General features: G+C 50.0%; 1 protein-coding gene across 37 annotated transcripts in view; it reads right to left on the minus strand.

Moving 5' to 3' along the window:
* LOC144124579 (coiled-coil domain-containing protein AGAP005037) overlaps nucleotides 1–17,585 on the minus strand; it is a 489,877-nt gene that overhangs the window by 148,486 nt on the left and 323,806 nt on the right. For 6 of the 37 annotated variants that reach the window (XM_077657356.1, XM_077657352.1, XM_077657353.1 and 3 more), the window contains exon 1: nucleotides 1,875–2,067. The exons of 27 other annotated variants lie outside the window; for them this stretch is intronic. In XM_077657356.1, the coding sequence (XP_077513482.1) occupies nucleotides 1,875–1,967 (93 nt within the window). In that variant the 5' untranslated portion in view covers nucleotides 1,968–2,067. Of the gene's footprint in view, nucleotides 1–1,874; nucleotides 2,076–17,585 lie in introns of those variants that run through there. 4 more of the 37 variants (XM_077657348.1, XM_077657347.1, XM_077657343.1 and 1 more) reach the window with 2 other exon arrangements.

Below are 17,585 nucleotides of genomic sequence, written 5' to 3' on the forward strand. Positions count from 1 at the left end.
ACGGTAAAAATAAAAAAAGGGGGGGGGGGGGGTAAAACAGAAATAAGCCCATCGTACTATCACCGTTAACTTCAACGCGATAAAGACAATAGAAACACGAGAAGAAAAGCGATAACATCTTAATTGAAGAAGACAATACCAGCATGGTTAATTTTCACTTCGAAAACGAGGCGACTGCTCTTTAAAAGTGTCAAGTCTGCCTGTATTTCCTCTTTAGGAATTATTTTTGAGTGTTTATTTTTGGGTTACCTCTTTCTTGACATACCTTTCTATTATGATGACACACCCCCCACCGTCCTATGACAGTCTTACTTAAGTGGTGACGCTTCGAAAATACCCAGCGTAGTTTCTATTCACACACACACAAAAAATTGTCATCTGAGTTGAGGTTGTTGTTAGCTACCGCTGGGATTAGCCTTGCAGTTATTTCCTCAAAGACGTGTAGACAAATCTTAATATACCCTATCTCATCGTCTTCGCCAGGTAAGAGTTGACCTCCGTTTGCCGAAACAGCCGCCTATATATTCGTCGTCCCGCGGATTATACTGTAAGCGTGAGATTGTTGTGCAAGCAACGATAAGAAAAATATATGAGAGCCTCGCACAAACAGGAAATCATTGTTTTACCCTGTGCTCAGATGGTGCTGTCTTGCGAACTTTGACAGTTCATATACGCCTGACATGAACTTTTGACAGCGCTTAGGCCTCATCAAATCTGTTCGAAAACGCTCGCTGCTTGAAACGAACCACCCAGCTCGCGACCAGCCGGTCCGGTGTGAATGCTAAAGCGTGTCATGACTGCTGACACTTTTGCGCCCACCTTTCTGGTAGGAGACAGGCTTCTCTTATGCTGACTCCTGCGGTTAGTTACTCCTAAGTGTATTGTGGCCTAATCAAGCGACCCACGGGACTCCACCCGGAAGAAGGAAGCGACAGAATAAAAAAAAAATCAAGAAAGGAAGGCAGACTAGAAGCGGCTCGGACGGGCATTTCGAAACCGACACTGCGCTGCGCGCCGTCCGTAACTCCCTCCCCCCCCCCCCCCCCCCTCCTTTTTCGGCCGTCCCAAGTGAGCTGGGCGCTCCATCTTGCTCGGAGCATGTGATCAATACCGCGCCAGCGACCATTTCGCGTACGCACGCCAGGCGTCAACGAACCTCGCAGAAAGCGTGCCTCAAGAGTCGCTCGTGTGACAGCAGCGACCGGGGGCAGAAGTAAGTCTGGAAGAATATGTGGGGGGGCTCCGCGATGCTAAGAACTACGCGTGTCGAAGGCACGATATTAGGCAGCTGGGCCCGCACACTGTTCTGGAGCGTGTGGAGCTTGTCAGAATGCCTGATACGCGATGACAACATGCACATGTGGTTTAGTTGAGGCTACATATGGCAATCCCCTGCGATCATGCCAGTATCTGGACGACAAGGATAGCAGGGTAGCCTCGCATCAGCCTGTCCGTAAAAAGAAAGATGAAGCTCTGGCGGCAACAACACTCTGCCTCACGACAAAACATCAGCGAGGACGCGACTTACCTATACAAATCGTAACGTCAACGCCTAAAGTGTAGACACCTGTCACGCCGACGAGGATAACCCTGCCAACTTAGGGGAAGGCACCTCGCCAAGTAAAGGTTCGTAAGCCGGACAGTCGGCGTGCTCGACGTTTACCTCAACGCGGCAGCCTCATCCGCGGCAGGTTCGTGCAGGTCGGTAGCGTTCCAGACAGTGACATCGTCGGGGCGGGAGCACACTATATACCGCACTAACCAGGCCTCATGGCGGCGCCAGTCGGCGCTGGTTAGGGAAAAGATGGACGCGTAACTGTGGGGCTTCGCGAAGCGTGCACGACGACGGCCAAGACAAGCGAGCGTGGTGGTACCTTGGCTGGCTTGGCTGACGGCGCAACGCCCGTGGCGCTGGCGGGCCGGGCCGGGTAAAAGGCCGTCACGGTCTGCGGCGTCTGCGCGAGCATAGCGGCCCGCTGGACGCCGTGCGCGCACCCTTCCGCCGGCCGGCGGGTGTGCCACTGGTGTTCCACCGGCCTGCGCCCCAACGACGAGGCTAGCCGGCCCGCCGGTCGGAGGGCTCTCCGAGGGAAAAGGGGGAAGACGGTAGGGAGGTGGGGAGCGAAGTCGCCGTCTGGCGCGAGTCCTCCTTCTTCCCAGCCAGTCTTCTCCTCCCGTCTGTGTACGCTACGCACGCGGTTCTCCGTCGACGCGGCTCGGGCCTGCGCAGTGAGTTGGCCGCCTCGGGCGCGATCGATGCCCCCTGCGCCTCTTCTGTGCTGGCTTTGAAAGCGCGCGCGTGTCGCGGGAACGTGGTGGCGATGGCAGCTGCGGTGCAAGAAGCGGGCCGGAGGGATCCGGGTCGCGGAAAGAAAGCGCGAAGGTCGGAGCAGGCCGCGAATCTGGAGCAAGGATAACCGGGAGACGGCGGCCGTGGGACGGAGCAAGACAGATGCCGGCGCTCTTTGCAGTCGATGGGGAAAGTTTGGAAAGGACGGCACGCTGAAGGAGAGGCTGAGTGAAGTATAGCATTGTTTCGCCGCTCGAAAGATTGCCGTGCTACTCTGATTTAGCTCTTATTGACCAACACCGCTGGAACTTGAAGGGGTCAAGGTCATTTGCACCAAAGATTGCGCGAAAGCTAAACTATAGGTTGCTGAGCGCCATTCTTATTCGAACCCTTTCACCTATGCCAGCTAAATTCTCGGCTTCAGTTTCACATTTCCTGTTACCATGAAATAAACTGAAGATGCAGGCGGGTGCGCCTGAAATGCGACCTAGAAAATGGCCGTCAGGGCAGTTTACTATTCAGTAAGCAAGGCAGCAATGTGGGCTAGTTGGTTGTACATTTTGGTTTGAATAACGCGCTACACACTAACAAAACGACACCGGAACGAAGCACACAGGACAAGTGCGCACTAACAACTAAAATTTATTCTGGTACGGGGGTACATAAATACATTCCACGAACATGCTGAAACAATCAATTCATTGCCAACGGCTGTGTCGCACGCTCCTTCGTTTTTTGATTAGATGCACCTCCTCACTTGATAACAACACCGAGGGTGTGCTTACGCACTCTTCTCCGGCCTCCAATATCTCAAAGGCTTCTTTTATTTCCCTTTCTTTATTTTCCTTTGCCCGACCTAAAATTGCTGTCTGATCAAAGTACGGTGAACATTTGTGATTTGCGCAATGGGGGGCGAGATTTCCAGGATTCGTTATTTTTCCTAAGTTATTACTGTGTTCTTTCAACCTGGTGTTTAGACATCTGCCTGATTGACCTATGTAGCTCATGCCACATGACAGGAGAATTTTGTACACTATACCGGTGGCACATTCTACGAACTTTTCTTGGTGCGCGATACCACAAGTGTTAGCCAATTTTTTCTTCGACTTATTCATTTCGTGACAAAGGCTCACTAATTTTCTGGGCGCGGTAAACACCACGGGAACACCATATCTGTCTGCTACTTTCTTTAAGCCCTGCGAAACATTATGTACATAAGGGATGACAACAACACCAGCACCCTGCTCTGCATGCTTTTTCTGCGGTATTTTTCTCTTCAGTAGCTTTTGTAGATTCTTTTCAGCCACTGACGTAATTAGCGCGTCAGGGTACCCACTCATCCTTAGCCTACCAATTTGTCTCTTGATGCTATGCTCTACCTGATGGGAACACGATTTCTTAAGACACTGCGCCAAACTGTTACTTGCTACACTTCTTTTCACCAATTTAGAGTGCGCGGAATGATAACTTAAGAAGCTTTTTACCGTCTTCGTCAGGTACGTCCAACACGTGTGCTTGCCACCTTTCTATGTCCAAGAATCTAATCACAGAGTTCTGTGGCAGTTCGAACGTGAATTCCAGCCCGGCGAAAACCTCTTGGAAAACATCTAATACGCTGATTACTGACAATCGGTTCGCAATCGCAAAAGAAAAACAAAGCAGAAAATCATCAACAAAACGAAATGCCTTTAGTAATTCAAACTGTGCCAATCTTGATTTCAAGGCCCGGTTTCCCTTTGCCATGTAGATATCCGAAATGACCGGAGCAATGCACGACCCAATGCTAATACCACTTTTTTGAACATGCAATTTCGAGCCAAATTCCACAACCAAAGAACTGAGGTATTTTTCCAGCAACTTCAGGAAACCTGAAACACTAATGCCACACTCATTTTGAAACCTGACTGCCCCAAAGTGATCAACACATTCTTCAACAGCAGTTAACGCAGCCGCGACTGGAATACTAAAGTACATGTACTATGTAGTAAAGTACTATTCAGTGCTGCAGACGTTTCTGACCCGCACTACACGTGCGATTCCCCGCAACTTCGCTGAAAGAGGGACGGTACGTTTTAGGGATAGATAGAGATATGTGCACTGTTACGACCAGCCATCTTCAGAGCCACGTGGAGCGACTGCGCTGGTGTTTCTTGGGAGACAGAAAAAGCCCATATACCCCAGCAAGACGCACTGCATAGCAGATCGCCGCAGCAGGTTTCCTCCCTTCTGCTGAAGCCGGGATGTGGCTCAGCCAAACCTGTCATTCGTGCAAGTTTGCGCTATTCCTGCCCTGGGCGAAACTAGGGCCTGGACCTCCTCTCTCATTGTGACGCCACTGGCGAACTCTTCGCGAAGATGTTCCGGGCGGGACACTATTGGCTAAGCCTGGGAGGCAGCCTTTTCGGAACCGCATTTCACTGATGGAATTGTACGTATCCACCGTGCAGACCACTACTGACCCTATGGAGGTGGCTCCAGAACCTCTCCAGTCGCTCTGCTAATTATTTCTCTTGATCGACAACACACTTAAATATCTATACGTAAGCCACATTTCCAGTTTCTTGTCTCCCTCACCATCATGCGATGAAGTTATTAGCCCGGAGCCGGGGTCGTGTAAGTACGGATGTCTGGCGTCGCTCTGTTTCCTCCTCCTTTTCTGCGCTTTTTTTACGAAGGAATTAACTGCTTACTCACGCAAATACACTTGCACTAAATGCTCCAATTTAGAAAATGACTTATCAAGTAACAAAGTCAGCCAACGAAAGGAGGGCCAAACTTTAAGGAGACCCGCAGCAGAAAGATTTGACCGCGTCCTGGATATTAATATATTTTTTCTTCTTTTGCAGCAGGAATTACAGAAGCACATGATAAAAATCTGAGGCCCCAACTCCGTGGATTTTCTTACTTTTTGCTTGCATCTTTTTCCAAGCAAATAGAAGAATTGCTTATTATCCGTGAGACAGCGAGGAGAGGCGGATATATGAATCAGTCTTGGAGCGGGCGGTCCTATTTGCACAATGAATTTCGTGGACTTTTTCATCGAAAAAATGGGGGTCAGCATGTTTTTACTATGTAATTTTTTTTTGCCCGACCCGCTCGATAGTGAGTAGTGTAGTAGCTCTTTCTAAGAAAAACATCAAATATTTTCCTCTTCGTCTTCTTTCGCGAACTGATTTTCATACTATGCGATGCCTATACTAGCGCAAAAAAAAAAAAACGAAGGCGACATCGCGATCCCTGACTTTACTATGTTTCTGGTCGTTTCAAAGAAGCAGCTACGAATACCGCGAACGGCATCATTTTTGCACGCTTGTAAGAGACCAGTAGTACCCTGCTTCTGTTCCTCTTTACGCAGACAGCTTCTTCGACGGTCACAGCGTCGCCTCTTCATGGACCCAAACTCTGCAAAGCTGTATTCATCCGGCCGCAGTTCCAGCCAGCACCGGCCCAACCTTTCTGGCGTTTTATTTCATCCAGGGAAAGACGAGGCCATGAGTCAGCGCCTAACCAAGGAGTGGATGGATAGCAGATAGGTTCTCGAGAACCTGTCGGTGTCCGTAAACCCGAGTAGACAGCAGGCAACGCCTGACAACGGTTACCGCATTGCCGCCCATTATTATTACCGCACGCACACCTTTCCTATCGAGACTAATTCTTCAAAGAACAGCAAATTTGGGAATTTGCTAAACAGTAACCACGGTGAAAAAAGGCACACTGGATCGCAGGCACCTTCAACCCGTTATGCTTTGACGACAGAGGCAGCTGAACGGCAGGCGAAGCTCGTGCGCTAATGAAAAAGAAAAAACAAACAATTATCAGACTTCCTGCCTAGCCCAATCACAGATGGCACATTCTCAGCTGTATTCGTTCACAGCAGATGGGGGAAAATAGACGGTGATAACTGCACTCGCCACACAATCACAGGTGGAACATCCTCAGTGGATGGCCCAAAGAGAAGGTGACGCCATTAAATGTCATGCGTCGCGGCGCGAACACAGAAATAGGCCAGAGAAATCAGGTCACGAAGGTGACGCTGAAAAACAGAGGAACAGTCCCGGTGGAAGAAGGTGGGTTCTAGTTTCTCCTCCGTGCGTGCGTACGTTACCACACTGTCACCTATAGCCGGATACGAGTCAAGAAATATAGTGGCTGTTCGCCGTCAAAGGAACCCCTTCCAGCCAATGGCTTCGGCCGGTTCTCATCACACTGCTAGCGTGACACTGCGAGGAGTGGAAGCTGAAAGGGGATAATCACCTCCTTCCATGGTCGGGGACAGTTCCCTCCCTGCATTGTCACGCCAGCAGGTTCACGAGAACCGGCCGACGCCATTGGCTGGAAGGGGTCCTCTGATGGCGAACAGCCTCTTCGTTCTTGAGTTGTGTCCGACTACAGTAATAGGAGTAACGCTGATTAGGGCACGCTGCCAGATCATTCGATAGTGCGTCATCTTGAAGGGGTAAAAGGAAGAACAGAGTGGGAGAACACACGCTCATTGCTTTAGCAAATCGTGTGGTGATATAGTGTCACCTGACAGAGCATGTCTCACCTGGTCTACTTTTTTTAAACAACAGGGACCGACTCCTTTTGCGAGGAAACAGACGATGGAGCGTGCGCGCCACTGGTCCCGACTACCATATACTGGGAGAGCGGACAGTCCGAAACAATGGAAGTTTTGACGTAGCGTAATCTACCGCGATCCGCTTCACCGCGTCGCCAGTGCGCACCAGCTGATTGGTCCCGCCGCGGCAGGCGTGCGCGCAGCTGTCTCGGGTGCCTGGATCCGCCCTGCGCATCTGCGCATGAGCAGATCTTCCTGAGGGCGCCAGGTGGCTTCAAGTGGGCGAGAGGGCAAGGAAGATCTGCGCATGCGCAGTGGCTGCCCTCGGTAGCGGATTGCGGATCGTGTTATGCTAAACCTCTCTAACGCCTTTTGTTGTAAGGTACTTACTTTCTAGTTTGCAAGCCGTGCCTTTCTTTTCTAATGTTTGAATGGAATCCACAACAGTGCGCATGACCGCTTCTTATAAACGTGCTTATTGTCCTCCATACGAAGTGTTACTTTTGTGTTTTCTCCTCGACTGTCGTTATCCTTTGTACTGCAATTCGTATGTTTGTTTTTACTGCATGCTTAATCAGACGTTTTGTTCCTGCTACGATTCTTCCAATCAGTTTGCTGCCGCCTATAAGAGTCTCGTCATGGTTTGCAGTATCCTTGAATAAGAAAAAAAAAGAAAACATCTAGAGTTTTTCTCTTACTGGAAAACATATATATATATATATATATATATATATATATATATATATATATATATATATATATATATATATATATATATATATATATATATAATGTCACGTGCTGCGCATGGGCTCTGAGGAATAAAGAAGACGTGCGGCGGCTGGAAGTAGAAAAAAAGAGTCAAGTATCCTGCCGCCGGCGCACCAGGCTCCTCTCGACCTGCCTTGTAAATATTATTTGTAAATAGAACCTGTAACAGTGTGGTGGAGGTGCTGGGTCGATCACCACGGACCCCTCTCGCAACCGCTGCAGCCGAACAATCGCCGGATTGCCACCGTTGCCCGTGCAAATTTGCAGAACTTACGGAAATTTGCAGAAGCTTCACAAGTTGCTGAAAAGGTTTGTAAGAGTAATAGAAAATCTGCCGTTTTATTCACATACGTATCATCTATTTCCCAAATACAACATAATTCCTGTTACCAAACTGTTTGATTATATCCTTTGCAAGGCAATTAAGAATGAAAACGCTAGCAACAGTTCATTTCTACATCGTCTAGCCAGGTTACAACCAAACACTACTACACGCCAGACACGTCACACGGAGCTCTGGAAAGTAAGGACGTTTCGCACAACATACGGCCTACAAACAATACAGAATAAACTACCCCGGTTACTAAATGATTTAAATCATAAACATATCCAACTTGAAAAGGTGACGTTCAAAACACTCCGCCGGTATTTCAACATGTACTAGGACACTTCGCTTGCCATTCCTGTTTACTCTGTCACGTTGTTCTTTACCCTGACTGTACCGCTTGTCTGTATTCACTTTGTTTTGAATTTTATTTGAAGCAAAATGTGCTTAATTTATCTGTTACTTTCGCTAAACTCATTGCCATCGCACATGAATGTTTCATTGCTTTTGTAAGTGCTTTCTAACTTCATTCTACCACATTTTCTGTATAATTTTATGTAGTTCTTGTGAGTGATTGTAATTGCAGATGTTTTCATGTTTTGTTCTATTTTGTTTTTGGATGAGACATGCTGTTTCATTGCGCCTATGATGCTGTCAAGTGTATAGGGGGGCCTCCGGCTTTGTCAAGCTGTCGCTTGTGACAGCTTTTACTGCGGGTCTCCCGCGCCATGTATTCATTAGGCGCAAATAAACCATTATTATTATTATTATTATTATTAAATGCCCAAGGAAGCCGACGCACGTCCGACCGGCGCCGCAACGCCCGCTTGGCGGCACTACCGTGAGCCGCGGACGTTTTCCGGGCAGGCTGGCGAAGACGTTCTACGCATGACATCATCCTCGGTATTGACTTTTTGCACCAGTGCGGCGCTACTCTCGACTTCCGCAGTGGTGGCATATCGTTAAGTCCTGGCCTTCGGTCAGCTCTCATAGAAGACTCGCCAGTGGTTGCCCAAGTGTTTTCTGTCTCTGAAGATACCGTCGTTCCAGCAATGTCTGCCATACTCGTTCCCGTTGTGTCCTCGAGCACGATTTCTGATGCCTTCGATGCTGTGGTGGAACCTTGTTCCCTTAACTGTGCAAATAAAAGTGTGCTAGTACCCCGCAGCGTCGTCCATGTGACCAAGGGCCATGCCACTCTTTGGACTGTCAATCATTCCAACGAACCTGCAGTATTGCCATGTGGTTTAAAACTTGCTGGCTTTGAAGAATGTTTTTCTGTACCAGTTGCCGCGATCACTGACAACGTGTCTCGTCCAACTAGACGCCGCGATCTGAGCGACTCTCAATTACTAGCCATGGTCAACAAATCCCTACCCACTAGAGACCGCCAGGTACTAGTGGCCGTTCTTATGAAGCATGCGGACGTGTTTGACTTTGGTCGCGACCAACCACCGCCGATTCCAGCTTCCCGTACCCATCACATGATCAATACTGGATCTGCACAGCCGATTCGCCAGAAGCCATACCGCGTCTCGCCTTCCGAACGTCAGATAATCGATGAACAAGTCCGTGACATGTTGCACCGCGGCATCATTCAGGAATCTTCAAGCCCGTGGGCTGCTCCAGTGATCCTTGTCAAAAAGAAAGATGGCACTTGGCGATTTTGTGTCGACTATCGCCGGCTTAACACTGTCACAAAGAAGGATGTTTACCCGCTCCCGCGCGTTGATGATGCCATTGACTGCCTCCACTCAGCCTCCTACTTTTCCTCGGTGGATCTACGGTCCGGGTACTGGCAGATCCCGATGCACCCGCAAGACAAAGAGAAGACAGCATTCGTGACACCTGACGGGTTGTATGAATTTAATGTTATGCCTTTCGGCCTTTGCAACGCTCCTGCCACTTTTGAACAATTTATGGATACGCTTTTACGTGGCCTGAAGTGGCAAGTTTGCATGTGTTATCTGGACGATGTTGTTATTTTTGGTACGACCTTCGCCGAACATAACAGCCGCTTAGCCATTGTCCTAGACTGCATAGAGAGAGCGGGCCTCGTGCTGAACTCGAAGAAGTGTCGCTTCGGTGAACGCCAAATTACTGTGCTTGGTCATCTCGTTGACAAGGATGGCCTCAGACCCGACCCGCAGAAGGTTGAAGCTGTAAGCAGTGTCAAAGAACCCAAATCAGTGAAAGAGCTCAGGAGTTTCCTAGGACTTTGCTCATATTTTCGGCGTTTCGTTCCCGAGTTTTCTGATTTAGCCTACCCGCTTACAAGTCTCCTGCAGAAAGACACCCCTTTCCACTGGACTCCCGAATGCGACTCCGCGTTTCGGCAGCTCAAGTTTCTCCTCACCTCGCGGCCAATATTGCGTCATTTCTGCCCGACAGCACCGACTGAACTCCACACTGACGCCAGCGGCATCGGCGTGGGTGCTGTGCTTATCCAACGCCATGAGGGCAATCAACACGTTGTCGCTTATGCAAGTCGCACCCTCAGCAAGTCGGAACGCAATTACACTGTAACAGAGCAAGAGTGTCTCGCCGTTGTTTTCGGCGTACAACGGTTTCGTTCGTACCTTTATGGACGTGCTTTTACAGTCGTCACAGACCATCACTCTCTGTGCTGGCTGGTCAATCTACGCGACCCCTGCGGTCGGTTGGCCCGCTGGGCGTTACGCCTCCAAGAGTTTAACTTCAAAGTGTCTTACAAAAGTGGCCGCCAATACGCCGACGCAGATTGCCTCTCCCGGCTGCCGCTCACGGTTACTACTTCCGATGATGAAAACTTCGATGACTATCTCGCTGCCGTTTCCCAAGAGTTTCCAGATCTTGGCACTTTCCAGATGGAACAACGCAAGGATCAGCACTTGGCGCCGCTTTTTGCCGAAGCCCGTGAACCGACATCCGCAAGCCCTTTCTGCGTTCGCGACGGTTTACTCTACAGAACGAATTACTCGCCTGGAGGTGCGCGCTTTCTCCTCGTCGTTCCGGCTACTCTGTACTCCTCTGTTCTGCAGGCAATGCACGATGACGTCACGGCTGGGCACTTGGGGTTTGCCAGGACCCTTAACCGCATCAAAGAACGTTTTTACTGGCCAAAAATGCGTCACATGGTTCAGCGCTACGTGGCCACCTGCGTGCAGTGTCAGCGGTTCAAGCTTCCCACGACTTCTCCGCCTGGACGCCTGCATCCTTTGCCACCTCCAAGCACGCCATATGAACAAGTTGGACTCGATCTGCTCGGCCCGTTTCCCCGCTCTTCCAACGGTAACCGCTGGATTATAGTGTGCGTTGACCACACCCGTTACTGTGAGACCGCCGCCCTACCTTGTGCCACCGCTGCTGAGGTCTCGCTCTTCCTTCTTCGTGCTGTCATCCTCCGGCATGGACCTCCTCGAGTTGTTATCAGTGACCGCGGTCGCCAATTTACGGCAGACGTTGTGGAAGAGCTTCTGCGTCTTAGTTCATGCCATTTTCGCCACTCGACGCCGTACCACCCCCCGACTAATGGACTGGTTGAACGTACCAATCGGACACTCACGACCATGCTGGCCATGTATGTCGATTCCCGCCATAAGAACTGGACGACGTGCTTCCCTTCATTACATACGCCTATAACACGTCGAGGCATGAAATAACTGGTTACAGCCCATTCTTCCTTCTTTATGCCCGTCCGCCTCGAAGCTCCCTCGACAGCATCTTACCTTTCTCTCTCGACACCGAGCCTTCTATTGCCAACACTCTATGTCGCGCTGAAGAAGCCCGTCGGATTGCCCGGATACGCACCTTGGCATCACAGCATCGCTCTAAGCAGCGTTATGACCGCCGGCGCAAGGATGTCTCCTACCTGCCCGGTGACGTTGTATGGTTGTGGACGCCCCTACGCAAGCGTGGCTTATCAGAAAAGCTGCTATCCCACTACACAGGCCCGTTCATCGTTGTTGCTCGCCTCAATGACCTCAACTATGTCATCTCTCCCCAATCAACGCAAGGACGCCGCTCAAGGACAACCCAGGTCGTGCATGTCGCACGGCTGAAGCCATTCCACTCTCGGGACCCCGATTGATTGACTGGCCCAGAGGGCTTCGTCTGTGAACGGGGAAATGTCACGTGCTGCGCATGGGCTCTGAGGAATAAAGAAGACGTGCGGCGGCTGGAAGTAGAAAAAAAAAAGTCAAGTATCCTGCCGCCGGCGCACCAGGCTCCTCTCGACCTGCCTTGTAAATATTATTTGTAAATAGAACCTGTAACAATATATATATATAGATTGATACTATATTCGTTACCACGGCTTGGCAGATTTTTCTCTCACTAAAGCCGACGTTCATCAGGGCTCTCTTCTTTGAGCAAATCTTCATATCATACAACCCTCACAAGCCTCCCTTGGTGTACCAAGACGCACAACCTTAGAGAGATAATCATATGCTGGCTTCTGCATTTCTTCGAGTATATACTAGTTTACACCTAAAAGCACGCTGTAGCAATAAAAAATGTGCACAAAGGAACAACCTCTGCAATCACGAGCGCGCACTGATTACATTGCTGATTTTCTGTCTTGAGCTGCAAAGCTTGCGCAAAGTGCGTAGGCAGGCGGGATCGCGGTAAAGCAGGTTTCGTCCTTCAGAAGCCCTTTTGGCAACGCGACCTTGCCTCAGACCTTTACAGCCAGAACGGTAATCAGAGGCACGACAGCTTATTCTTGACAGCTTTCATTGGTTACCTTCTGATTTATCATCAGCGTATAAGAAGCCCTGATTATATCCACTGCAGGGAAACGGCTTCAATTCGACAATTTCAATGCAGTTAATTTATAGAAAGTATCTGGAGAGTTTCCTGGAGTAAAATTGAGGTCCCAGAGACCATTAAATGACAGTAACGGCTTACAAGATATATATTCAAAACAGATATTGTACCAATCATTGCGGCAATAAATAAGTTGATACAATAAAATCATTAAAACTACTACATTAACGATATGAGTTAAACACAATACATCAATGCACATTTCCAGAATATTATACGACAACTTACGTAATATGTTTACAAAAATACAACGCAAAACTGAAGCCAGTAACCAAGTGGACAGAAGAAACTGTGACCGGAACACCATAATTGCCAGATAACATACCGCAAAACTCTTCGATTCAATGCTAATGTGTGTGTGAATTTGCTCATTCTATGTTCTGAAGTTTGAAGTTTATTATAATTCTGACAATACAAGATTGTCATGGCGCCGGAGCAAAAGGCGAGACTATGCCCGCCTGACCAGGCCCCTGGCGCCACGAGCACAGCAGACAACAGTGCACAAAAAAATGTATACATATATACACATAATACACACATATACATACTTATATATACAATAGACACAATTATACATACAATAAGTCAATGCAACTTAATAGGTATAAATAATGCAAATGAAGAAATAAGGATACAGAAAGGCCAAAAGTCAATTGTTGGAAAAATATAGTTTTGATTTCTTTTTGAATATTGAAATGGTTGAGGAATCTTGCATGATATCAAATAAAGCATGCTCACTATTAAGTAAATTAGGAATCTGCCACTGTAAAAGCTGATTGCCGTAGTTTGTTCTAGTTTTAACCTTAATAAAGTTTCTAGCTCTTAAGGTGTAGTTAGTTGTGGTATTCGTATATATAGAAAAAAAGTTATCACGATTACTTATGAATTCTAAAAATGCTTTTTCGGATAACTTTTGTTTATATAGATTAGTGACACTCAAAGTATTGTCCTGGTGAAAGTACTCAGAGGTATGTTCGTACATCGAGAGGTTATGAATAATACGAAGACACTTTTTCTGCATTCGGAATAGAGTTTCCAAGTTAGCCCTTGAAGTGACGCCCCAGATAAGTAGACAATAGTGTAATCTAGAATGAATAGTAGTGTTTAATGTAGTCCTACTGATCTCAAACTAGCGCCTGTTCTGCATGAGCTGCGGGCTCAGTGGCCTAAGCAAACTTTTCTTAACTTTTATGCCAATCTAATTCAGTACTTTGCTGTAACTTTTTTTCCTCTCAGGATCCACTCTGTCGCTACGAGAGACCCTCGATTACCTCCCCTCCGCTATGCGAGTTATCAATAATGTGAGTTAGTACTCTTTTTCTGTCTCTTAACGTTACCCCTACCGTTTTCCTTTCCATAGGTCGCTGCGCTGATGTGTATTTAATGTCCTACCTTTCGGTTAGCTTCCAAGTTTTCGCCCCATAGGTGAATACTTGACTTTAACTCCCTATAAGTCCAAAATCATGACTGCAGCTATTTTCATCGCATTGGAATGCTCCGTCACTCTTTTTTTTTAATGAAAAAATTAAGGTTCCAGGTGATTTGATTTTAATGATTCCAGGGCTGCTCGGCCAAGAAGCCCGGTAGCTAATGTGTTCGATTTGCACAAACTGTGGTCAACAACCCTTTTCTCTAAGCAGGTCGCCCTACAATATGCCGAGCAGCAGGAGAGGGAAAAGAACGGTTTATGGATTTACGGGGGTTTAAGGTCTCAAAGCGACTCATGCTATGAGGGACGCCGTAATGAAGGTATCCAGCAATTTCGACCGCCTGGGGCTCTTTAACGGGCACTGACAGCGCACAGCACACGGGCCTCTAAAATTGCGCCTCCATCGAAATTCTACCGCCGTGTCCGGGATCGAACCCGCCCCTTTCGGGCCAGCAGCCGAGCGCCATAACCAGTGAGCGACCGCGGCGGCGGGAAAAAATGTACCCACTGGAAAACCGGTATATATATATTGCAATGAAGACGACAGTGCGCCGCCATCGACGACGATGTTCGGCCGGCCTCGGCGACGGGCTGCCGCGCGCGTGGGAGAGCTCGAGCTCGCTCTGGAAGTCTGTTCTGGTGCCGCTGCTTCTGGGTCAGTTTGTGTAACGGTTACGCCTCCAGTCCTTTCGGCTCTACAATAAACCACTCTTCACTTGGTGGAGGTTTGGTTCCCCGTCCTCGTACCGCCCTGGACCTCCGCAACCGCACGCTACCGGCCCCCGTTATGCCCGCTCAGCCCGAAGCCGACCACCAAGCCGTGCAGGTGGGATCCCCAGTCATCTGCTGCGGTGCCGTCCGGCAGCGAGACCCCGTCGTTTTCAGCGGGCACTGCGATCAAGATGTTGAAGACTGGCTGGTCTCGTACGAACGGGTGAGTCGCCATAACTGGGACGACCGCATGAAACTCAACATCATATTTATTGAGTGACGTCGCCAACCTCTGGTTCCGGAACCACGAGGCTGATATTCCAACCTGGGCTAATTTCAAGACGACGTTTGCAGAAGTTTTTGGCCGTCCTGCAGTACGGAAACTTCGCGCTGAGCAATGTTTGCGCGTTCGGGCTCAGACTGCGGGTGAGAGCTTCACCGCCTACATCGAAGATGTGGTCGATCTCTGCAAACGTGTCGACCCGTCTATGTCTGAGGCTGACCGGATCAAGCATATTATGAAGGGAATTGACAACGACGCTTCCCACATGCTGGTGGCGAAAAGTCCAACTACCGTCGCTTCCGTGTACAACCTCTGCCAGGACTATGATGAGCTGCGCAAGCTACGCCTTGGCGCTTGTCGCTCATCCGTCGTGCCTGGCGAGTCCATATCCGGCCTGGCTGTCAACGGTGACCTTTTGGGTCAAATCAAAGACTTCGTACGCGATGAGGTGGCCCGGCAGCTTTCGCTCCTCTCGAGCACACGCTCTTCGCCCCCGGTCCTGACTCCTGAGTAGCGGCACACCATCGCCCAGGAGGTATCCGATGCACTTCCAGCTCGTCGCCAGCCGGTTCCCGTAGCTCTTAAAGTCAACCTTCTCGAGATGCAGCCCGCTCCCGTTGCTGCACCTTTGGGCTACGGTGCAACCGTTGCGATGCCTCCTGCCCCCGTGCCTGGGCCTCTCACATATGCCGAAGTCGTCGCACGTCCATCGCAGCCGCAGGCCTTGGCCTACGTTCCCGCACCAGTGCCTCCGCCTGTTGCTCCCCGACTCCACCCAGCGCCGGCTGCTCACAACCCTTGGCGCACGGCTGATAACCGGCCGATTTGCTACGCTTGTGGTCTACCGGGCCATGTCGCGCGCCTCTGTCGCCGTTCTCTGCCTGCCCCTGTGCCACATCTGCCGGCCTACACACAGTCCTACCGCACCTTTCGCCCACCTTCAGGACCACCACCCCCAGCGGCCTCTTCTGACCCTGCTCCCAGCCGCCAGCCATTCGCTTCGCACCGCTCACCCTCCCCTCGCCGTCGCTCCTTGTCACCAATGCGCCGTCGCAGCGTTCCCGCGGAACAGGAAAACTAGGAGCCGCAGTTCCTGGAGCACGAACTGCGCACACTTCGATCAGCTCAAGTTCTCGCCTTTCCCCACCGAACTTTTTAAATGTGTTAGTTCATGGCGTTCGAGCACTTGCGCTTGTGGACACATGTGCTACCGTTTCTGTTATATCCGAGAACTTCTGTCGTTCGCTGCGTAAAGTCACCACCACACCTTCGGGACTATCTCTTTGCACCGCTAGCGCCGAGACTGTTCGTCTTTCCGCTGCTTGCAGAGCACGTGTCCTCATTGCGGACGTTTTGTATGTCATCGAATTTTTAGTTCTCAGTTCTTGCTCCCATGACCTCATCCTTGGCTGGGATTTTCTATCCCGCCATCATGCCGTCATAGACTGCGCCCATGCTCATGTGGCATTATCCGTGCTCCCTGATACGCTCGCCGACGACCCTCCGTCTTGCTCTGGTACCAAACTTGTTGCCGCGGACACCAATGTTCCCCCCGCCAGTGCCGTGCTCGTTCCCGTCTCCGCCACGTCTGGGTCCAGCAAGACTGTACACTTCGCGCCTTCGCCCGTCCTCGCTTCTCGCCGACACCTACATCTTCCATTCGCCGTCCTGGACATACGCCACGGTGCAACCGAACTCGTCGTCTCGAATCCCGCGCCATATCAGTTCACCTTGCTCTGTGGAGAATGTCTTGGACACACTGAACAGCTTGACCTGCTCATGCCCTTCGACGATTAAACTCTTTGCCGTGGTACCTCCGTCGCCGCCCTCACCCCGCCTAGTGCTGTCTCCGACCTGATCTCCCATGAAATGTTTCACCGTTCAGTGGCCAGCGACCTCGACCCAGCTCACCGCCAGAAGCTCCTTGCCCTGCTTCACAAGTTCCGCTCTTCCTTCGATCACCAGACAACTTCTTTGGGCCGTGCGACCACCGTCGTTCACCGCATTGATACAGGCCCTCATGCCCCTCTCCACCAGCGCCCCTACCGTGTGTCGCGTCCAGAGCGCCGCGTCATCGCTGACCAGGTTGACGACATGCTGCACCACGGCGTTATCCCGCCCTCTTCTAGTCCGTGGTCTTCACCCGTCGTGCTCGTCAAAAAGAAGGATGGTTCGATTCGGTTCTGTGTTGATTAACGTCGCCTAAACAAAATTACGCGCAAAGGCGTTTACCCACTACCCCGTATTGATGACGCCCTCGACTGTTTGCAAGGAGCCTAGTTCTCCTCCCTCGATCTCCGTTCCGGCTATTGGAAAGTCCCCATGGCTGAATCTGACAGCCTGAAAACAGCTTTTGTCACCCCGGAGGCCTTTATGAATTCAACGTGATGCCATTCGGCCTCTGTAACGTTC

This window comes from Amblyomma americanum, chromosome 3 (genome assembly GCF_052857255.1).
Source record: "Amblyomma americanum isolate KBUSLIRL-KWMA chromosome 3, ASM5285725v1, whole genome shotgun sequence".
Taxonomy (NCBI): Eukaryota; Metazoa; Arthropoda; class Arachnida; order Ixodida; family Ixodidae; genus Amblyomma; species Amblyomma americanum.